The sequence below is a fragment of the Chionomys nivalis genome, chromosome 2 (genome assembly GCF_950005125.1).
Source record: "Chionomys nivalis chromosome 2, mChiNiv1.1, whole genome shotgun sequence".
Classification (NCBI taxonomy): domain Eukaryota; kingdom Metazoa; phylum Chordata; class Mammalia; order Rodentia; family Cricetidae; genus Chionomys; species Chionomys nivalis.
Window position 1 is genome coordinate 32851127 of NC_080087.1, and position 23416 is coordinate 32874542.

Sequence of the window (23416 nt, forward strand, 5' to 3'; positions counted from 1 at the left end):
TTATTTGGTGTTTTCATTGGCATGACACTTGGGTAGTTGTTTGTATCATCCATATGCAGATCTTCACTTTACACAATATTTCAATGTACACTACAGATACAAAATACACAGAATATCCGTTAGAACAGTTATGCACAAGATATGCATAATGGATTTACACACTGGAGCCAGGTTATGACTAATTGGGAAATCATTGGCCTAGGCATGTCTGGTGAGGGTGTATAGCAGACAGAGCAGGTTCACAGGGTAACTGAAGTCTGCACACGGTTGGCAGTGTCTTGGAGACAGTGAGTGGGACTGTCACACCAACCAGGTTACCACTACACAAGTACCACTTACCATCAGGGTAGAGCTGTGGGAACACAACCACCCTAACCACAGCTCAGATGAGGAGACAGTGTGCGGTCTCCATAGAAACCCTGCTGCATCTTGGACGGTGAAGCGCTAGGACATCTGAGGACTTTTAGAACTGCAGCTCTTTCTGGATCCCCCAGAGCATATATGCACTCTTCTTCAAGCGGGCCTCCTCTTCAGAAGTCAGAGTCACCTTCACAACATCTGAGATTCCATTTTGTCCCAGGACACAGGAAGAAATCATCCTTGATTCCGTAGAGACCCTTAATCATGATGAAAATGGGATGCACCCGCCTCAGATTCTTCATTATCCTCTCTGCCAAGTCGGCCACAGAGAGGCCAATGGCCCAGGACGTATAACCCTTCAGTCTGATCACCTCATAGGCGCTGTCAACCACCTGCTTGTGAACCTCCTTCCACTGCTCCTTGTCTGCATCGGAGCCCAGTTCTGGGTTCAGATTCTTCAGGGAGACCCCAGCGACATTCACGCCACTCCACACAGGCACACTGGAGTCCCCGTGCTTCCCCAGGACCCATCCATGACAGCTTAGCGGGTGAACACCCAGCCTTTCTCCCATCAGGTAACGGAACCGAGCTGAGTCCAGATTGCAACCACTCCCGATGACTCGGTTTTTGGGAAAGCCACTTATCTTCCAGGCCACGTAGGTCAAGATATCCACTGAGTTGGAGACAATAAGCAGCTTGCAGTTTGGACTGTACTTCACCACGTTGGGAATGATAAACTTGAAGATGTTCACGTTGCGCTGGACCAGATTGAGTCGACTCTCTCCCTCTTGCTGACGGGCCCCCGCTGTGATGATGACCAGCTTGGAGTTTGCAGTCACGCTATAGTCTTTGCCAGAGACAATTTTCGGTGTTCTAAGGAAAAGGCTGCCATGCTGGAGATCCATCATCTCTCCCTTCAGTTTGTCTTCCATGACATCAACAAGGTCAAGCTCATCCGCCAAGTCCTTCATTAGGATACTGATGGCACAAGCCATGCCAACAGCACCAACCCCAACAACCGTAATCTTGTTCTGGGGGGGGGGGGGCATGTTCTTCCTTAAGGAGATTCCCAATCAGCTGGTCCTTGAAGGTTGCCATCTTGTCGGACTTTGAAGCTTTTGGGACCGCTAGTGCACGACGAGCAGCTTCGGGCGCACAGCAGCGTGATCTGGGTTCGGCCTGCATATATATACATGTGTGTACTGGTGCCCAGGAAATCCAGAAGAGGGTGCCAGATACCCTGGGACTGTTTGTAAGCTCACACGAATTTGCTGGGAATTGAACCCCGGTCCTCAGGAAAAGCAACTAGTGCTCTTAACTGCTTGAGCTGTCTCTCCAGACCTGATAAAATACTTTAATGATAAAAAGGAAACACTTCAAGGATTTCTCATATTTCTGTTGGCTTCATTAATTGAAGATGGAGTAGAAAAATACATATATTCAGCTATGCATCTATTAGCTGCCTTGTTTTGTATGATTTTATCTGCCTACAATTTATATGCTTTGTTTGTTAGAGAGAGAGAGAGAGAGAGAGAGAGAGAGAGAGAGAGAGAGAGAGCAAGTGGGTAACTTCCCTGAGAAGACTATTTAGTGCCCTAATCACAAAAGCGCTCAAGTCTGAAAAATTCTACTGCAGTGTGGAAACCAGGCAAGTAGAACCGCTTTCCGCTTTGCAGGAGATGCTTGGGAAGTGACTCTCAATTGCATTCGCAAACACTACTCTCGCCTTTCCTATTGTATCAATATATTCTCTGGAGGGAAGCTCCAATGCGCATGGCTTCGATGCCTGTGAGGAGATCTTTATACTCAGGTTTCCTGGAAACTCATATTCAAGAAGAAACCATGAGGGGTTTATCTATACCTTCATTAGTTTCTCCTTAAGAATTAAGGTCTAGGCTGTAAGTTGCAAACTGCAACTGACTTGTCTGGTTAAGGGTTTTTAAAGACACATGAATCTCTCTCTCTCTCTCTCTCTCTCTCTCTCTCTCTCTCTCTCTCTGTGTGTGTGTGCGCGCGCGTGCGGGCATAAGCATATATTTGATCATGCTCTTTTTTAGTTTATGAATAATAAATACCCAGGGGAAACAAGTTGACGTTTTTAAAGACTATTAAGTAAAACTTTAGACTCTTGTATTTATTAATGATTTCATTCAGTGAAGAGATGGTCTTGAAGTGGTTTTATGAATCAATGACCATGGAAGATGCTGAGAATATAGTGAACAGTTGTTGTCTTCATGAGAGTTTGGGAGTCTTGTGAGAACACAACTAAATAGCCATGCAAAATAATGATATAGTCTTGGGGGCCACTGGATGAAGCATGGTTAATAAAAACTCAGCGTCAGAAATTGGGGTTCAACCTGAAGATCCGAAAGGCAAAACAGCCAGCCACTGGCTCTTACCTTGACCTTAGTCTGAAATGGCGATCCTGCCTCAGTGCTGCAGGAGAGGGGCAGGGTGATCTGTGAAGGTGTGGTCAGGCATTCTTGGCTATCTTGGGATGGCAGGCAGCGTCCTTGCAGAGGTGACATGTGAGCTGATGTCTAAAGAGTAAGAAGAGTGCCGGATTGAGGAAAATGTGTGGAGGCTGAAGAACAGCTTCAAATTGAACCTGCAGGGACATAGATCCAATGGAAAGAATTCGTTCTTTAAGAGCAATTGGAAAGTCTATTAAGGGCTCCAAGCAGGAGGATAGCATGGCCCAGTTTGCCCTTTGAAGGCAAGCACCTTGACTAGAAAATCATTAGAGTAGGGCCGCCGTGGAAGGGTGTGGGGCTGGAGTGTTCTGAGGCAGCCTCTTGGTTGTGGATTAGGAAGGGGAGGTGAGTGAGTATTAGGAAGTGGGAGCTTGAGGATGACTCGTAAGAGGATCACACATAAGGGCAAGAAGATTTCTTTCAATGCGGAGAATTGGGGGAAGATGAACCGGAGATGTCTTCTGATCTAGAGACTGAGCTATGAGGAATTAAGAATTATTCCAACAACAGCATGGCAAATGCAAGTTCCAAAGTAAATCTGAAATGCCCAGAGCTTTGAGGGATAACGACTAGTCTGAATGTCTGCGTCACTGAGCCAAGTCACACTGTCTTTAGCTTTCAAGATTACTTCCCTTCAGACCTTGACTTTGCTCATTCTTGAATCACACAAGGGCCAGGAACATATCAAACCCTCCAGCTTTCAGGCATGGCTCAATTGCCTTTGTAATCTCAGTTGCCAAACAAAATTTTACGGAGTATCATTACCATTGTTATCAGGCCCTCATCTCCTAGCCCATATCTTTATCATCTTTAACTTTATCTTAAATATTCAAACACCTTGAGCCTAAGTTTTCTCCAAATCTATGTGTTCTACCTAACTCTTGAACAGCTGACCTGTGCACACATTTACTTGGTCTGGTCTTATTTGGTATGACTAAACTCTGGAAACATTCAGGGTGGTTGTTTCAGTGAGAAAATAGAACCAGGAGAGGGTCCTTTTGTGTAGCTCTATACTGTACCTCCCCATTGCCCCATCTGATGCCCAGGGTTTTATCTTATTTCCCACTGCCACTGTTGAGCTGGTCCATTTCCTATCCAAGGCTGGCTCCAATTGCTGTGCCCCTTGCCTTTCCCTCCTGAATGAGAGTCTCAATAGATTTATTTTATTCTCCATTATTGTTCATCTCTACTGAACCATTGCCATCTATATGAAATATGTGTCTGGTCTTAACAAAAATGACACTGCCTTGACCCTGTCCCCAATACCCTGTTTCTCTTGATTTGGGTGAGAAAGAGAAGGAGGGGGAAGGGAAGTGGAAGAGAGAGGTGAGTAGATTAAAGTCATTTATTCTATGTGTAGAAGACAAGGTTCTAGTAAGAAGGCTGGAGAGATGTCACAGTGATGTAGGAGGGTCTTCTATCTATCTGTTGCTTTCATTGGTTAATTAATAAAGAAAACTGCTTGGCCTGATAGGTCAGAACATAGGTAGATGGGGAAGACAGAGCAGAATGCTGGGAGAAAGAAAGCAGAGTCAGGCAACCCCCATGAAGCTCCGGCCCAAGATGGACATGGGTTAGAATCTTCCCAGTAAGCCACGACCCTGTGGTGATACACAGATTACTAGATATGGGTTAACGCAAGATATGAGAGTTAGCCAAGAAGAGGCTAGATATAATGGGCCAGGCAGTGTTTAAATGAACAGAGTTTGTGTGTTGTTATTTCTGGGGCTAAGCTAGCCGTGTGGGAGCCAGGGAGGATGAAAAGCAGGCCTACTAGCCTCATCACTACATCACGGCAGTTAAGAGGGCTTTCTGTTCTTTCATTCCCAACCCTCATCGTGGCCTTAACGATGTTATTAGACATAGTATATGGTCCCCAGTCCCGGGAGGTTGAGTCCACTGTTCTTTCTGCAAAGTTTTCCCATTGCTACTTCCTTTTGCTCTACTCACATTACTGGATGAGGAGGTCTTCCTTGAGCACTGCATTTAGATTAATAACTGCTGTCTGTAAGATTCCTCATTTCCTGAGTCCTATTGTTTGTTCTCCATGGTAGCCATGGCCATCCATTACACAGTATTGCTTAATGACCAGTCCTGTAAGCACGAGCACCCCATGTATCTGTAAGTGAACGTATCTCATACATGTTACATACTTCTTTACTAGTTCCTTATTAGCTGGGTACTGGTTTTTCTTTGCCTGTTATATCCTTGCAGTTTGAGGCTCTGTCTTCAGGAATTCAGAGTCCACTGCATTGAGGAGGAACCGGGGAAGAATAGTAAGAAGGTACAGCAGGTTCTTAAAATGCTTATTTATCATGTTGCTAAAGGTTACTCAGAAGGACTCTGCTCAGCACAATGGAGGCTGTGACCAGTGGCAGTTCCATGCTGGAACTGCGCTGTACAGAGGACTGTCCCTGCTGAGCACACACGACACCTTTATTAGTGACAGTACCTTTCACCAGAATGAAAGCGCCATGGAGAAATGCCCACACTGTCCTCCTTATATCTTTTAGGACAGAGGTCAGTTCCTAGTTCCTGGTGGCTCCACAGGAATTATTTGTTTATGTCTTTATTTTTAAAAGAGCCCTTAGTTTAGAGAAGGGGAGGGGCTTTAAGGAGTGTGGGAGTTGAGGCTGAAGAGATGGAATCAGAACATGAAGAGGGTGGCTGAAGATACTCCCAACCATCTTGAACCAGCCCAGATCAGAATTGTACTGGAATCAGGGCGTCTGGCCTCAACTCTCCCCATGAATCCATTTGGACCATATTGCACAACAAGAATTTCTCTATTGCTATCCCATGGCTTTGTAGATAAGCAATGATGAACTAGTCAGGATGAAAAACAGTGTAATTATGTTTGACTTAACTGCTCCCATATACACACGGCTTGCGTTTCTCCATGGGGAGGTTTTATTTTGTTCAGTAGATTGCGTGTTGAATCTGTGCCATATTTCCGAGTCTTTTCTGTGGATTTCCCCCTCTATTCTGTTAATGTAGTTTTGAATTATATTAGCACAGGGAAGCATCCTGTGTGCAGCTCGAGCACTCTGAATTAAAGCAGTGTTCAGAGGTGACTTTGGATTTGAAACCAAGTTCCAAGGCTCTTATACAACCTCTCCTCTCTGTCTTGTGACTCCATTTGAGACCAAATCCTGAATTGTGTGGATTCCCGTAGTAGATAATTCATGTTGAGTTGCTTTAAAAGGTAACATGGCTGTGCTACAACAAAATGAGGGAAAGCATGTATGGATCTTTGGTGGATTAAATAATCAAATACTCCAACATTTGAAAATGTTACAAAATTGGTTCAGCATTAGTCATGTTAATTAATCTATTTATACTTTTAACTGTTTTCAACACTCACCAATCTTATCTCCGCATTCATTGTCACGTGGAGTTCTTGCTTTGTGTCTATATCAAAATTTCCCTCTCCTTTAAACACATCTGTCATGTTTGGTTATGGATACTCTCTACTTCTATAGGACCTCATCTTTAAATCTGCAAGAACTGATTTCCATGACCACATTCTATAATTTATGGGAAGAAGGTATTAGTATACATATTCTCTCTTGTGTTTTTGTTTTGTTTTGCTTGTTTGTTTGTTAATTTGTTTTTGTTTTGTTTTTGTTATAATGTTTTTTCAAGACAGGGTTTCTCTGTGTAGCTCTGACTGTCCTGGTTCTTACTCTATAGATTAGGTTGGCCTTGAACTCACAGAGATCTGCCTGCCTATGCTTCCATAAGTGCTGGGATTAAAAGCATGCACCACCACTGCCTGGCTAAATTCTTTTTTCAAAAAATTCTTTAGTAGTTATAAATGCATATAATGTGTTTGGACCAAATCCACCCTCCATTTTCTCCCCTGATTTCACATTCTCTCTCTCTCTCTCTCTCTCTCTCTCTCTCTCTCTCTCTCTCTCTCTCTCTCTCTCTCTCTCTCTCTCTCTCTTCCTCCCCTGCCACTGAGTCTATTTAGTACAACCTGTATGTTCATGAGTATGGATGTGGGACCATCTACTGGAGCATGGGTAGCCTCCCAGAACCCACATCTCTGAAGAAAACTCCCTCCCTCCATCACCATCCATCAATTGCCTATAGTGTCTCAGAATGGAGTGGGATATCACGAGCCTTTCCCCCATCCATGTTGGGTGGTACTTGTGCAAGGCTTGTGCCTGTCGTAGACACTGTGAGTTCATGTGCAGCACATGGATTTCAGAGACATACTTCAGCCCATAATGCTATCCAATCAGTGTTTTCCATAAAAGGCGAGGAAAGAAGGAAGTCTAGCAGGTGACATTTGCATTTTTATTAGTTCTTTGAGAGTTGAGGGTTTGTACAACGTGTTTTGATTTTACCCCCAACTCTTCTTAGATCCACTCCTACTTCTCTTCCCACCTAACTTTGTATCCTTTTTAAAAACCCTTCAAGCCCAGTGTGTGCTGCTCAAATATCCATGGATATCTGGTCGTCAACTGGAACATGGTAACTTATCAGGGACCACACCCTTAGAAAAAAGTCTCTGCCTCTCCCGACTGCTAACCATTGCCATTTTTCTCCACAGCTAGGGGTGGGTGGTATTGTGTGTCCATCTTCCCCCTCCATGCTGGGATTTGATCTGGCTTGAGCTCACACAGATCTTGTGTGTGCTGTCACAATTTCTGTGAGATCATGTGTGAAGTTGCTCTGCTGTATCCAGAAGATAAGGCTTCCTTGTCGCTATCCTCCACTCCTGGCTCTTCCACTCTTCTCGCCTTCTCTTCCACAATGATACCTGAGCTGTGGGGGTGGGGTGGTGGTTATGGTGGTGGTGCAGTCTTTACCCTGTTGATGCTGTGTATCCAAACGTGGCTTGGTTTGGGTTCAGTGATGTTTTTTACCTAGGAAGATGAATGAGGATGCTTCAAATTTCCTTTCCTTACTGAAATAGTTTGTGCTTATATCCACTATGACAAAATATCTACCCTACATCCTACCCGGCAGGTATCTATTAGGATGAAATGAAGTGAAGGATGTTGCTGAATTTTGAAGAATCTATAATGCATGGTATTTCTAAACGTTCATGTTCTTTGTTTTAAATATCATCAATTGGATGATATTTAAAACCTGCCTTGAGAGTTTTGAATTTATGGAGACTCTGTGACCATTCACTGAGGTTTGGACTCAGTGTGATTGGACCTAGGGAATACTTTTTTAAGTGCTCTCCAGAAAATTTTGATTATTTGCCAAGCTTGGAATTACTGGTTTTGGACAATTTCTCCTCATAGAGTAAGCATATTCAAGAATGTATATTTAACTAAACATTATATAATGTTATTATAATAACAGCTCATGTTAAAGGGAAAATATTGATCAGTGGTTCTAGTAATGGCACTATCAGGTATTTTTAGGACAGAGATTTCATGATTATTTTAAGGGCTCCAGGATAAGGTTGGATGGATGTTCCTGGATTTGAATCATGATATATATTATACATATAACATATACATGTGCATATGTAGTATAATGCTTAGATAGGCAACTAGTAAGTACTAATTGGAGGAAGTAACTTTTCCAAGTCCAGTTTCATTACGAATGAGATGAGGATAATAATGCCTACACTGCAGGAGTTTGGAAGACTAATTTGGATAGCTAATGCAAGTTAGAATTAGAAAAAAAACAACTTTCATTAATGATCTTTTCCCCCCCTCTCAAACTACCTCAAGGTGAATAAGTGTGTTGAATGCTCAGCCCTAAATAAGACATTGATCCTCAGTGAACGCTTCAGAAGAGAGGCCAGAGAGAAGGGAAGTGCTGTGAGAAAGAGAGGAAGGTGTGAAATGTCTTTAAGGACCAACAGAACCATAGAAATCACGAACTCACAATAGCTGCTTTTGCATACAATGGCCCTATGCAGGACTGAGCCTGTCAACTGTCAGTCATTGATAGGGGAGAGGCTCACGGGGTCCTGTCCCTCTATGCTGAAATGCTGGCTACTGACAGGTCCCAGGAGACAGAGTGTCATTGGCTTTAGTTGCATACTGACAGTGAGCTGACCATGTTTTAGTGTGGAGTTCCATGGTCACATAGACATCCCCCGGTAAGCTAAGTGGGTCATAAAAGGAAACAAAACGAAAGGCATGCCTACAAGTACAAACTGGTACAGTTGCTTTGGAAATCAATACGGTGATTTCTCAGAAAATTAGGGAACAACCTTCCTCAAGACCCAGCAATACCACTTTGGGGTATATACCAAAGGATGCTCAATTGTGCCACAAGGACATGTGCTCAACTATGTTCATAGCAGCATTATTTGTCATAGCCAGAACCTGGAAACAACCTAAATGCTCCTTGACCAAAAAATGGATAAAGAAGATGTGGTACATTTACACAATGGAATACTACACAGTGAGAAAAAATAATGACAACTTGAAATTTGCAGGCAAATGGATGGATCTAGAAACTATCATATTGAGTGAGGTAACCCAGACCCAGAAAGACAAATATCATATGTACTCACTCTGAAGTGGCTTTTAGACATAAAGCAAAGAAAAACCAGTCTAAAATTTATAATCCCAGAGAACCTAGACAACAATGAGGATCCTAAGAGAGACATACATGGATATAATCTACATAGGAAGTAGAAAAAGACAAGGTATCCTGAGTAAATAGGGAGCATGTGAGTTATAGGAGAGGGTAAAAGGTGAAGGGAGAGGAAGGGAGGAGAGCAGAGAAAAATATATAGCTCAATAAAAACAATTTAAAAAAGAAAAGTGTGTAGGAAGGAGGGGAGGTTTAGCAGGGGGATAAGAGGGACAAGCTTGGAAATAGCTGGAATGCATTGCATATTTACATGAAATTGTTAAAGAACAACTTTAATTAATAAAAAGATAATTTTCTTTTATCCTATTACTTTAATATATTTAAGTCATAATCTTTTAATTTCAGAAATGGAGAACAGTTAAAATTCATTAATTATAACTGCACTTTTTTTTTGCTTTTTCTTTTATCCCTTTTGATTAATATCTCCTGTGTTCCAAGGTTTAAGTATGTAATTATGATTCCTGGATGTTTGTAAAGTACACCAGGTACCCATACTGCTATATTAATCTTGTGGAAAAGTGAGAATGTTGGCAGTAAGTCTTGAATTCTGAAGAAGCGGTGAGCTAAGAAAAATCCAGTGTGACAAATGATCCATTAATGATGGAGGTTTGAGTACATGCTGCAGGGCAGGACAAAACCGAAGGCACTGGACCAAAGAGTAGTTAAGCATTAAGCTGTGAGTACGGTGTAGAAGGTCCATGCTAATGCATATTGACTGCGTAGTTAACTTTTTTCTAATCATACACAGTCCATGGTAGCTTTTCACTTTCTGTTCCCAGATAAGTACAAAGAGATAACATTTATAAAGGAACTGATAAGAGGAAGGAAGAAAGGGGAAAAAACAAAAGGAGAAGGAAATAATTTAAAAATTCCAAGAGACTCTCCAAACAGTGTAGGCCATTGTCATTGCTTGTTGTTGCTTCCCAAACTTGAAGGTAAGACACCATTGTAGAAGAGATCTCCCAGCATTTCTGTGAAATGTTTTAAGTAAACATCTAGTTTTTAATGAGTCGCTATTATTAATGAATGCTGGTCTTCTCTTCGTAAGTCTTCATGTTACTGGCCTCCCAGCAATGCCCTTGCTATAGTGCATTTTTCTCAAATGTAGAAAGAACACAGTGAAGAATATAGAAATCATAAAGTTTATTTGCATTTAGTTGGGTCTTAGAGACAAAATTATCAATCTTTTAATTGCAAAATCTATTTTCTTTCCAAATTGAGACAGGTGTGTTTTGAGATACCTAATCAGAAAGTCTAAGACTATTTTTGATTTCAGCTTCTTTATATGCCAGTTGGTAGCAGATGTTAGCACCTGTTTTTGGTTCCAGATCTCTCCAGATTTTCTTGCCTCTTGTGGGATTCTACATTCTTGCATACGCCTACACTAAAACTATTTCACTAATGATCACAATTAAAAATTTACGTAGAAAAATTTAAATACTATAAAACCTTCACAGTTTTAAATTGTATAGTTCTTATGTATAGTTCCAGAATTAGCATTCCATCGTTGCTAAGTGCTCAGCTCTAAACACAACAGGACATCTTTGTCAACCCTTGCCAGGCTCAGGGAACATGGGGGGAGCGGGGGAAGGGAGAGAGAGAGAGAGAGAGAGAGAGAGAGAGAGAGAGAGAGAGAGAGAGAGGAAAGGCTGAAGGAATTATGAAACATGCCTTCTGCATATGACATAGCTGTTGCACCAATGACTTCATAGCAGCTTAGGCTACCTGCTCAAGACCTGTACACCATTGTGCCAAATCATACACTATCAAAGATATATAAGACCCCACCCCTCCTTCTGGAACTGTAAGCTATTAATGATTGCCTGGTAAGGAGAAGTTATTTTCCTCTATGGTCTAGTCATCACCACTCTAATTAAATGCTGTGGGACACACACACACTCACATACACATACATACATACACACAAATACACACACATATACAAACACATATACATTTACACACCCATAGGAGGTAGACTTGGGAAGAAAAAGCGGGTCAGTAGGAGAGAAAGAGGATAAGAAGGATAATGGGGGGATATGATTAGAACACATTTGTGCGTGCGTGTGTGTGTATGTGTGTGTGTGTGTATGTGTGTGTGTGTGTGAGAAAAGAATCAAGTTTAAATGATGTTCCATTATTCTTACCTCTAACCCATCATAATGAATATGGGAGTTCCTTGCTAATGCACATTGACTGTGTAGTTAACTTTTTTCTGATCATACACAGTCCATGGTAGCTTTTCACTTTCTGTTCCCAGATAAGTACAAAGAGATAACATTTATAAAGGAACTGATAAGAGGAAGGAAGAAAGGGGAAAAATGAAAGAAGAAGGAAATAATTAAAGAATTCCAAGAGACTCTCCAAACAATGTAGGCTATTGTCATTGCTTGTTGTTGCTTCCCCAAACTTGAAGGTAAGACACCATTGTTAAAGATATAACACACTTCTGACAAAGGACTTGAAAGAATTGAGCTGAAATTGACCTGGAAACCTGCTGGAGGACCAGCTAGCATAGTATTGCAAGATACTATGCAAGGTGCCAAAGAAGAAAAGAAATCAGTAGCCCTACTGGGCTGTAAAAACTACAAACCACAGCCGGGCGATGGGGGTGCACGCCTTTAATCCCAGCACTCGGGAGGCAGAGGCAGGCGGATCTCTGTGAGTTTGAGGCCAGCCTGGTCTACAAGAGCTAGTTCCAGGACAGGAACCAAAAGCTATGGAGAAACCCTGTCTCAAAAATCCAAAAAAACAAAACAAAACAAAACAAAACAAAAAAAAAACTACAAACCACAACACACTTGAAAAGATATTCCCAGTAGTGCAACAGTGGCATTTGTGACTTTGTGATAACCAATAACTGTCTAATTGAGCTTAAGACCCAGACAATAGGAGGAAATGCTTGCCTAGTACTATAAACCTATCCAACCAACCATGGCTGGTGAGGTGGTTGAGGGGAGGGGAGAGCCTCTTACTGCCACTTTGCTGAACCAATATAATCTCTAACTATATTCCAAATTCTTAGCCGTATACCACAGATAAATATAGTTCTCACTTCTCATCAATATTTTTTTGGTAGATGAAAGTAATTATAGAGACCCGTAACTGTTCAAAATACAGAGAAATAATAAGTGACCCTGGGGTACCGAGTCCCAGTTGACACATCTACACTGCAACTCTTACACCAAGGCTCTGAGAAAATTGTAGAAGATGGGATGGGATGACGGTAAGAGCCAGTGGACAAGATACTTGCTGCAAGAGAGTATCTTCTAAATGTAACAGAGAAGCATCTCTCTTAGATCAAGAGCTACAGGCAACCAATGGCCACTAGAGAAGAATCTGTTTTCCCCAGGGGTGAACCTCTTGGTAAGTTATTTTAAACCTAAGTGACGTTCCCTGCACACATGTACACAAAGCACCTCTAAATAGACTCAATAGTTTGTATGTATGTACATGTACATATATATACATACATGTGCATATATATGAAACAATAATTATAGAAGAGACAGTAAATTTGAAAGGGAGTAGGAAGAGAGACCTGGGAGGAGTTGGAGGGGAAAGAGAAAACTAGAAATGATGTAAATGCAGTACTCATGTACAAAATTCTCAAAAAAATAAGGTCCCAATGAGGAGCAGAAGGAGGGAGAACATGAGCAAGGAAGTCAGGACCGTGAGAGGTGCACCCACCCACTGAGACAGAGGGACTGATCTATTGGGAGCTCACCAAGGCCAGCTGGACTGGAACTGAAAAAGCATGGGATGAAACCGGACTCTCTGAACATGGTGGACAATGAGAGCTGATGAGAAGCCAAGGACAATGGCACTGGGTTTTGATCCTACTTCATGTTCTGGCTTTGTGGGAGCCTAGCCAGTTTGGATGCTCACCTTCCTAGACCTAGATGGAGGGGGGAGGACCTTGGACTTTCCACAGTGCAGGGAACCCTGACTGCTCTTTGGACTGGAGAGGGAAGGGGAAAGGAGTGGGGGTCGGGGGAGAGGAAGGGGAGGAGGGGGAGGGAAATGGGAGGCTGGGAGGAGGCGGAAATTTATTTTCAATAAAAAAATAATAATTTTAAAAATAAATTCAAACTAAAGAGAAATAGTCCTATTGTTTCTAGGCAGGAAGCTTTATGACATGATTGAGGTTGTTTTTTAATCCCCTCTGGAAATCCATAGGGCATGATAAGCAGCCCCTCTAGACATGCTGAGGATTATGGAGCAGGCTGTGAAGACAGAATCCAGAGAAGACCCACATTAGCTGATGGCTGTGTTCGAGATTGAGATCGTCAGACTGGGGGTAACAATGAATGGAGGCTGGATGTGAGAGGAAACTATCATCAACGCACATACTCACACATTTCATTCAGAATAGCTGTGGTATTCACCACGCCCCTCAAAAGAAAAAAAAAGAGGAAAAAAAAGAAAGAAGATAGAAAAGTTGATCATTGAAGTTCTCAATCATTCAAGATAAAGCAAGTGGTCTCATATTTGTATGTAGACAGGAAGGACTCAGAGACTCTTCTCAGAGAGCAAAATAAAAACTAACAAAATCAAGGTGGCCTAGGGGAACCCGAGCATGTCATGAAATACAGTAATGGCCATTGTACTCATGACCTGAATGACAGAAGCAGAGAGTTTATCGAGACCAGACTCAGAATTTTGAAAATGAGGAAGGTAAGACCCTTGCCTGATACAGTTTGTCTTGTAACAGCACATTTGTTTCAATATTGGCCTGTTTCTAGGATTGGTCTGGCCAGCATATAGGCGATAGCTGTATAGTAGACATGGTGCTTCACAGAAAGTCTCAGGGCTCATCTTTCTCACATTCCAAAGATCTCTAGCTTAGGCTGGAAACAGAAGGGAGTCTTACCTAGTACCAGGTCCTAGAATTTGACATGTATGTGTTCACAGATAATAAAATCCAGGGCTTAATTGTCTTGGTTGCAGAAAAATGGAAGGAGCGGTTAACAAGACCCGGATGGTCCTGCTGCTCGATGTGAGCAAATGCTGCACCTGCTGCAAATGTAGCTCCCTTGCAGATGGCCTCCCCAGTGCCTTCTGCTCAAATAGTCCCTCTACAATAACGGTAACTGTGAAACGGTGCCATGGCTAGGGGTAGGCACAGGTTCTCTGCAACTGCCTGGCTTTATAAAGAAAAATAATAACTCTGGGATTAAGATCTCTGATAAGATCTTCTCTTGGCTATTCCCAAGCAAAATATGGTTTCTCCCACCCCAGCTGTTTGCTTCTATATTGACCTGGTTCTTTGATCCACTTAGCCAGCATAGAGGTGTTCACCATGTAGCAGGCTTGGCACTTTGTTGAACGTCCCGACTGATCTTTTAGTTAGTGTTCTATGACTGGTCACTTAATACTGTTTAGACAAGGAAAGAGTATAATTTTGGCAGCAAGTGATAGAAGAAGCTATTTCCTTTTAGCATTAAGGATTCTAGAGCTATACTGACACCAATTATTTCTATAAAAAGCCACAGCATAAAAGGCTATATTCCAACAACATGATTTGAAGAAAGATTTATTTATAGGTTAGCAGGACTCATGCCCATCTGGACGACTCATCTTTCCACAAAGAAATTCCTGAAATTGCCTGATTCCTGGTCTTCTCATGTCCATGATGAAAAGAGGTAGCCAGCTTTATAGGTAGCTAGAAAATGTCTCTCATCTGTGTGTAGTTTTCCTAGAGTATAAACCTCAAGATTTCTCAAACCCCAAAGCAACATTAAACCAAACAACATCAACCACCATCTTGAAAGCTAAATCAAAGTGAGACCAATAATTATTTAAATTCTGATTTTTTAAAAACTAGCAACCTTTATAATCTGAGAGAGAATATGTCTCTTCTGGTGTTAAAATAGCCAATGTCAATTACAGCTTGCAGTAAACTAAGCACCTTGTACATACATTGTCCCTCATAACAACCTCAAAAGAGTATCACATTTCCCCCTATTTCAGACGAGGAAAGACAGGTACAGATGCTAAGCAACATACCTTTGGGCTCAGAAGGCCAAAAGATGTGAATCTGTGGCATGACCTTGGCCTACCTCCAACTTCACAGGAGATCTCTTAACGACTGCCCTACGCTGAGGGAGGCGCTTAGGGAGAAATTGGTATCGATCAACCTTTTGCTGCCTTGGACTTGTTTCTAGTCACTGTCTCTGCTGTTTTAGGACGGGAAGAAATTGGAATATAAGAACTAGAATGAGACAGCGTTCCCCTCGCTCACTGGAGAGCTGTGCTGTGTGAGTGTGGCTGGGGCTGGAGTCAGCAGAGGGAGAGGTCGAGATGGGAAGCCATGCAGACCCCCAGAGCATCTCCAGAATGCAATGGTGTATGGGGGAACACAGAAGATTTCAATACGCAGCTACCCCACTTCTTAGCTCATTAGCTTATCTTGGTCTTAAGGCAGACCTTACCCTGCTGGTGGCCAGGATGCCACATGATATGAGAACGAATTTAGAACAGGTAATATGAAGAAGTGAGAGAAATTAGAAATCTTGGCGGAATGGTGGGGGGAGAAAGCTTGCCTTATTTTCTTTCAGCCCTAAGGGTATTGAGACTAGTCAGGCCACAGATAGTCCTCATTCCTATGATAATAGAAATGTGTAGGAGAATTAGGTCAGGGTGAAATGCCTGTGGGGTTATAAAGCAGGCAGGGTTTGTTTGAACTCGGTCCACAATGAGTTAGCTTTGCTAACGACTGAGGAGACCGTAGTCAGAAATAACTCCGCTAACGGCGGGCTCTGTGAACCATGCTGCATACGGGGAGGAAAGCTTAGAAAAGAAGCACACGGCTGCTGTGAGGCTCTGTTTGTGTTTCCAGAAGAGTCCATGCCAGTCAGCGGGGGTGTGAGCCAGCATCCTACCTGTGTACATAACACACTAATCCGTGTAAGAGCTTAGCTACTGCCTTCTAACGGGGTCATTGCCTGGCCTGGTGAGCCGGGGTATGTTGTAAGCTTACATCCAGGGTCTTGAACGAGAAGGAACACTTTAGCAGTAACGCTTTTTGCCACCTGATAATTTAACAGGTCTCTAATAGGCACCTTAGACATCTACACTTCACCATTCTTCTGGAGAAAAAACTTTACATTCCCTGGGAAGTCCTGGGACCAGCTAGGGCATGGCCTTAACCTGGCATAAAGGTTCCCAAGCCAACTGAGTGAAGCAAAAGAGTCAAATGTTTGCCTTGTGTTTTCGTTAATGTCTACAGTGTTTGCTTTTTGTCGTTCGGGATTTAAATAAATATACTTAGCGATGGGCATTGACGTCAGTCACTTAATTCTATCCTCTCGGTGCTCAGAGCCTGTGTGAGCGGCCAGCAGGAAAGCCTGCTGCTTATCAAGACCTTTCTTCGTGGACCTTCTTTGTCCATCTCTGAGCTGAGATGTACTCGGGCGTGTAAACCGAGTTGCCAGTCTTGCAAGTGAAGGTATTCATGGCGGGTCTGCTCTAAATACAGCTTCTAAGTAAACTATCTGTACGTGTTTCCCATGCTTTTGGATTCTAGCACCTGTCCTGAAAAGAGAGACGATGGTCGGCAGCTCGCTGTTGAATTTGAAGGACACCCAGGTTGCGGGCTTTTGAGCTTCATGACGAAATCCCCAGAGAACTGCTTGCGGCCTTGTTTTGCCCTCCTTTCTCATCTGGCAATGCCATCCTAACAGGTGCTTCCCAGAGGGCCTGGAGCAGGTGAAGACGGCAGGTGCAGCCAGAGACCTGCGGTCCTAAGTAGGACAGGACACCCGCCTAGCTGTGGGCTTCAGCTGTTCGGAGGACTAGGTGCCCGAGCACCATTATCAGGGGGAGTTTTAACCCCTGAGCCCCCCATTACCTTACTAGAGAACAGGAAGCAGAAATACACATGTCAGCACCGTACTTAAGATTCAGCTTCCCCATCCATTTCCAAAACCCTTCGGACAATTCCAGCTCCGTCTTTTCTTTCCAGGTGAGACATCCCTTCTCCCGGAAGCTCTCCTTGACTATCGGGACAGTAATCCTTCCTAGGGGCACCTATCCTCCCGTGACGGGCCTTTCCAGGCCATCTCTCGCTATGTCTCTTGTCTACTAAACTCTAAGTCTGAGATGAGAGGAGAACATTTTATCTGGCCAACCATATCCTCCACAGTGTCTGATACTGTCTCTGTCTTTGTCAAATACCAAAGCCGGTGTGGTCCAGGCATCGGCTCCTTTTCTAATGCTCTTTGTATAAGAAACCCAGCAGCTCTAGGTAATAATTAATACTTACACAGCCGTTTACCCGCCCAGTGGGATTATTTGCTGACAAGCCAGTGTGTAAAACTAGAACTCCTAGATTTTTCTTGCCCTCATCAGCATATTTCTAGATAAAATTGCTTCCAGCTAACATCCAACAGTTCTGTTTTGGATATTTCATGGAAGTTTATTTTAAAAACTGTTTAGCCAGATATAGTGGTGTCCATACACTCATAACCGCAGCATTTGAGAAGTGCAGGCAGGGAGATTATGGATACAAGGACTGTCTGGTCTACTGTGAGACATGTTTTCTAAAAAATACGTAAATAAATAATGTTCAGAAACCCCTTACCATTTTGTCGTCTGAGAGAGTTAGGAGTTGGAGAAAAGCTAGTGTTTATGTGATGGGACACTGGGTAACAGCCACCGAGAGAGAAGACAGGGAGGGAGAGAAACCAGGCTGCATTAAGAGGGCAGGGGTGCCAAACAGAAGGGAAGGGAAAAGATTTGGCATGATGTTTCTTTTTTTTCCTTACTTAGTTTTTATTCATAATCATAAACTTAACTCTGCAATCCAGCTAGACTTGAAGGGGAATGAGGAAAATATGGAACCCAAAGAACTTCAGTGAGAGCAGAGATTACAGGGTACTGCGAGCAGATGGGGCTGGGGTGCTCTCCTGAACTACAGAAGGAATGGTCTGGTGGGTAAAAAGCCCGCAAGTCAAAAGAATTAGAGTTGTCCAGTCGGAAATGGTGATCATCTTGCTGGTCTTGCCATTCCTGGACCCCAAACGCTCCATGGCTTCCACAATGTTCATGCCTTCTTTCACCTTCCCAAAGTCCACATGTTTGCCATCCAGCCATGCAGTCTTGGTGGTGCAGATAAAAACCTGGGAACCGTTTGTGTTTGGTCCAGCATTTGCCATGGACAAGATGCCAGGACCTGTATGCTTCAGGATGAAGTTCTCATCCTCAAATTTTTCTCTGTAGATGGATCTGCCGCCAGTGCCATTATGGCGTGTGAAGTCACCACCCTGGCACATGAATCCTGGAATAATCCTGTGAAAGGAAGAACCCTTATATCCAAATCCTTTCTCTCCAGTGCTCAGAGCACGAAAGTTTCCTGCTGTCTTTGGAACTTTGTCTGCAAACAGCTCGAAGGTGACGCGGCCCAAGGCCTCGCCATCGGCCGAGATGTTGAAGAACATGGTGGGGTTGACTATGGCTGCAGCAAGCAGTGAGAGGGGACAGCCCCGCCTGCAAAGCGGCCGCATGATGTTTCTTAATCAAGTCGTCACAGTAGGTATTCACAAGCTGTTGACTGAAATAAACGACGTGTGTGTGTGTGTGTGTGTGTGTGTGTGTGTGTGTGTTGGGTGGCATACCTCCCACTCCCTCAGACAAGATTATCAGCCTGAACAGCCCTCCGCTTTCCTTAGCTTTCCTCAGCTTTCCTCTCTGGTACTTTCTGTATGCTTGTTTCTGTTTTATTTTTTAATAGTCAGTGTTAAGTAAAAATACTAAGAAAAGGGCAGCTCCGTCAGGACAAAGAAATCCAATTAGGTCAAATCAAACCAAATCAAAATGCCCATCATTTTATTAAGAAATACACTCTCAGGTGGCCAAGCATATGGCAGGGAGACAGAAAAGCAAGGAGCCCATGCAAACCCAGAACCACGTGTTTCTTCTCTGGGAGCCCACTTAAATACCCTGTGGGAGTGGTCAGGACCCCAAGGGAGGAGTCAGGACCTGGCATGCTGGGATTTGGAGCCCAGAGCAATGCAATTCCCAAGCCAGGTTGGCTGGGATAGATGCCAGGGGCTGGAGGCTATGCTCCCAACTTAACAGTCAGCTTTCTGTATGTGAGTAACTGTCCTTCCTAAAAGTGGATTTGGTGTATCGTTGCCCCTTAACCCCAACATTCCCCATGAGTCCCCAATACTCCAACCTTCCTGGTTTAGTGCACAGTCTTAATCTAAGCTCCTTGCAATGTGGCCTGCAGAGACTTTCTTCTCTGTGCTTGTGGTATTATATCCAGTTTCCAAAGCAAATAGTCCCAATGACCAGTTCCCTCAGGCTTATCAGTTAACACCACTATAACTTCATAACCCTGGTCTGGCTACATGCAGAAGTGTGAAGGATGTGTTGGGACTTGTGAGCCGATGAGGTGCCAGATGAGATTTGGAGCTTGGTCAAAGACCACAGCGAGAAGAAATGTGGGCTAACGAACAGCCTGCTGGGAAACTCCCCTATGCTAGGCCTTCTCCGGTGGATCAGGAAGGATGAGAGGAACACAGCTTTCTTGACTACTCAGCTGGACTCTGTGTTCCTGCTACAAGAAATGTGTTCTAATTGCTTTGACCACCCGGGGTGGCTTTGAGAACCTAGCCTTTAAAATGTATATGCTACTTAGTACATGCATAACTTAAGATGTTGCAGCATCTCCCACTGAAGGAACTCTAGTTTATCTGTGCTTGAAAAAGAACCTACAGGGCAACATATCAAGATACTCAGTCAGGAGATGAAGACCAGAAACAGGGGCAGGCGCCCTTTCTCCTAAAGGATGAGATTCCTTAACTCTCAGCATTTGCATTTCTAAGTGCAACATGGTGCATAATAAAGAGGGACAGGGAGGGGACAGTTTAAGGAGATTAGAGAGAAACACCAGAGGACAAGGTCTATGGCATGTGCCAGGGTTAGAACACTCTGAGTGCAAATCTAGTTCTAACAGGATTTGTTTGGAGGTGGGGGACTTTTGTCCCACAAATTCCCCCAGCTCCTAGGTTGGGTCTTCACTTCCCACCTTCCTACGCATGATACTTCATTATTGAAATTTCTATGTGTTCCTCAACACTGCATGGCTTGTCCAATCAGCCACTGGTGCTGATTAACACTAAACATACTTAACAAATTAAAGCACACTTCCTAGCCTAAATATTGCATAAAAACATAACCAAAGACTGTAACTGAAATATAAGGAACTAGCATCATGTGTCTCTGAGCTTCTTGCATTTGGCTTGAGGGTGTGGTAGACATGACAAAGCCTGGCATTTTTCTCCCAAATTTAACTTCTTTTGAGATGGGGGTCTCATGTATCCAAGGCTGGCCCAGAGCTTACTATGTAGCCATGGATGACCTTAAACTTCTGGTTTCTTTGCCTTATACCTCCTAAATGATAGGATTTTAGGCATTTGGTGCCGTGTCTGGTTTATCTGGTTCTGAGGACTGAAACCAGGCCTTTGTGTGTGGTGGGCAAGTTCTCCACCAGTTGAACTATCCTTCCAGTCCCTAATGTTGATTTTCATTCATTCAGCCAGTTAACATCCACACAGTCCAGGTATGCGCCTAGAATGAACGGTGCAGAGTATGCTGGGCGCAAAACAGTTGCTGTGCTCAACCTTTGGGTATCGTGTCTGTTGGAAGAGATGGGGATAAATTAAATACTCATCCACATTTGTGGTTATCAAGTGTGATATGAGCCATGGAGGAAAACTGCTTGCTGCGCACACACACTTGTCTGTAGAGTAGGAGACCCAGGGTGCTGACGTCTTGGCAATGCCAGACTCTGGATTGTGTGTGCTGGGCTCCATGGAGACCTGGATCCAAAGGTTATTCTCTTTGCTATGAAGTTAGAAAAAGGAAAATGAAGATGAGCTCCATTTCTGAAGACTTGCTTGGATAGTAAAATTTTTATTAGACTCGGGGCAATATATTTTTTTTTCTCAGTAAGACTGTGGGTTATCCTTTTCCCCGGGTCACCAAGCGTTCTCGTTAAACTGACATGCCTTTGGCTCCAATTCTATGAGGTTGAGACATTTTCCAACCTTGGAGAAAAATTAACTTTACAAAGGCCCCGTAGAATTTTAGATGACAATAAACTGTTTCCCTTAGTTAGAAATATCATTTAATATATTGAAATGAGCACTAGCAGTAAAAACAACATAATTAACAATAATCATTAAAGTTAATTAAAACAGGAATAGATATAAGACATTTTCACTCTCTAGTTAAATTTTCTTAAAAGTATTTAATAAGTTCTCAGGAAATTAGCTTTCCAATTTTATGGCAAAATAATAAATTCCAAGTAATACAAACTATGAGACATTTTGATTAAATTCCAGAGTTTACATATTACTTTAAACTGACCATCCAGATGTTTTCATTTTTAAATCAAGCATTTGAAAACCCGTGTCTTCCTTTATGATCACAACATATTGTAATTTTAGAACTTAAACTTTAATATTTCTGTTTATGTTGTTAAACTTTGTCTTTATCAAGTGGAACCTTCGCTTTCTCTTTTCCCTGTCATGGTCAGTTGGACGGCCAGTCTTTATTTTCAGCTTGACTGGATTTAGCACTGCCTAGGAGGTACACCTGGTGATGTGACCTCCGAAGATGTCTTCAGAGACCTTTAACAGAGGAAGGAAGGCCAATCTTGAATGGTGGCATCATCTCAGGGTTGGGGGTGGGGCAGGTCAGGCTGAGTAAAAACAAGGAAAGATCAAAGTGGAGCACCAGCATTTCCCACTCAGCGTCCCAGCTGTGGACACGTGACCAGCCTATCTCTGCTATGATGATTTGTATCACCACAGACCTTCTCTCCTCAGACCATGGGCCAGAACAAACACTGACTTCCTTAAACTGTTTTTGCCATAGTAATGAGAAAAGCAGTAGAGACCACCTCTGCCATCATTTCCCCCCTGCTTACCTGTTCCTTGGTTACATCACACATTAATCTACATAAAGTCAGCAATAAGTTTGCCATTTATTTGGGTGATAGATCGCAACTGATATTTCTGTTTACAAAAAGGCATTATTTTAGTGCCCAAATGAGGGCTCAAGTCATAATTATACATGCCCAGAATGGCCTCCTTAGTGATGGCTCAGAGTTCTGTTTTGATTCCCTTGGCATCAGAAGCATTGTGTTAGCCAGACTGACATTTATTTATATCCCAATCACACTTTTCCAGAAAGTCTGAGCATTCTCCGGAGGTTACTATTCCCTAGGACAAGACTGCCAGTGCCGCCATCTTGTCCATCATCTGCTCTCTATACAGTGTATGAAGACAAGCATGGTTGTCTTCCTTGCGATGGGTGGAGGAGGAAGGTGTTTCCATATCAGATGCAGGAAGGAGCAGGTGATAAGGATTCAGTCTCAATGTGGGATCCCATTTCCTTCACCATTGACTATGCCAGGGAACTTCCTTTCTCTTACAGCTTTTTAGGTAACTAACGACAAGTAGCCCTTCTACCCCTAGAGAGCGTGTCCATGCCTATCAGCAAGTCCTGCATTTTAGACTTGTGTCCACCCACATCACCACATGACAGTGTCTGGTTGTGGGAATAAAAACCCATGAGCACCACTATAAAATAGAATCCCAGGAACAATATAGTCATTGCTACTGTTTTATACTTTAACACTTTCCACGTAAGTTCACCATAAGATACAACCAGTGAAGACAACCTTGGCATCTGTTCCCGGGCTATCAGTGAGGCCATCGCCTGTCACCATCTTCAGCACCCAGGTTAGTAATTACTGGTGTTGTTTTGCTCTCTCAAGTTGGTGTTTTTCTCCTAATGGGTAATATAGAAAAATTATGGAATTGACAGTGCTTCTATTTTTACTTTGAGTTTCAAAGAAACCTTAAGACAATTTATGGACTAATACTGTTACTATGTTGGATATTTTAGCCTTTAACTTGACATTCTCCCCACATGGTAATGTCTCTTTTAAGTCACTGCAGGATTTTTGAGATTTAAGAATGGTTATC

At 43.0% G+C, this 23416-nt stretch overlaps 1 protein-coding gene and 1 pseudogene across 1 annotated transcript; both read right to left on the reverse strand.

Moving 5' to 3' along the window:
- Positions 1–463: 463 nt before the first annotated feature.
- LOC130869790 (L-lactate dehydrogenase A chain-like) lies at positions 464–1467 on the reverse strand (annotated as a pseudogene).
- Positions 1468–16124: 14657 nt separating this feature from the next.
- Positions 16125–18919, reverse strand: LOC130867541 (peptidyl-prolyl cis-trans isomerase A-like). The gene is made up of 2 exons (XM_057759590.1): positions 18295–18919; positions 16125–16297 (listed from the first exon to the last, which is right to left on the reverse strand). The coding sequence occupies exons 1-2, from the start codon at positions 18917–18919 to the stop codon at positions 16125–16127; spliced, it is 798 nt and encodes a 265-aa protein (XP_057615573.1).
- Positions 18920–23416: the final 4497 nt, after the last annotated feature.

What these genes read in the sequence shown, in the direction of transcription:
- LOC130867541 (XM_057759590.1), bottom strand. Translation starts at nt 18,919, where the DNA reads ATGCGGCCGCTTTGCAGGCGGGGCTGTCCCCTCTCACTGCTTGCTGCA. An exon ending in CCCAGCCCCATCTGCTCGCA is followed by an intron (nt 16,298 to 18,294) that starts GTACCCTGTAAT and finishes TTATGTACACAG; the next exon opens with GTAGGATGCTGGCTCACACC.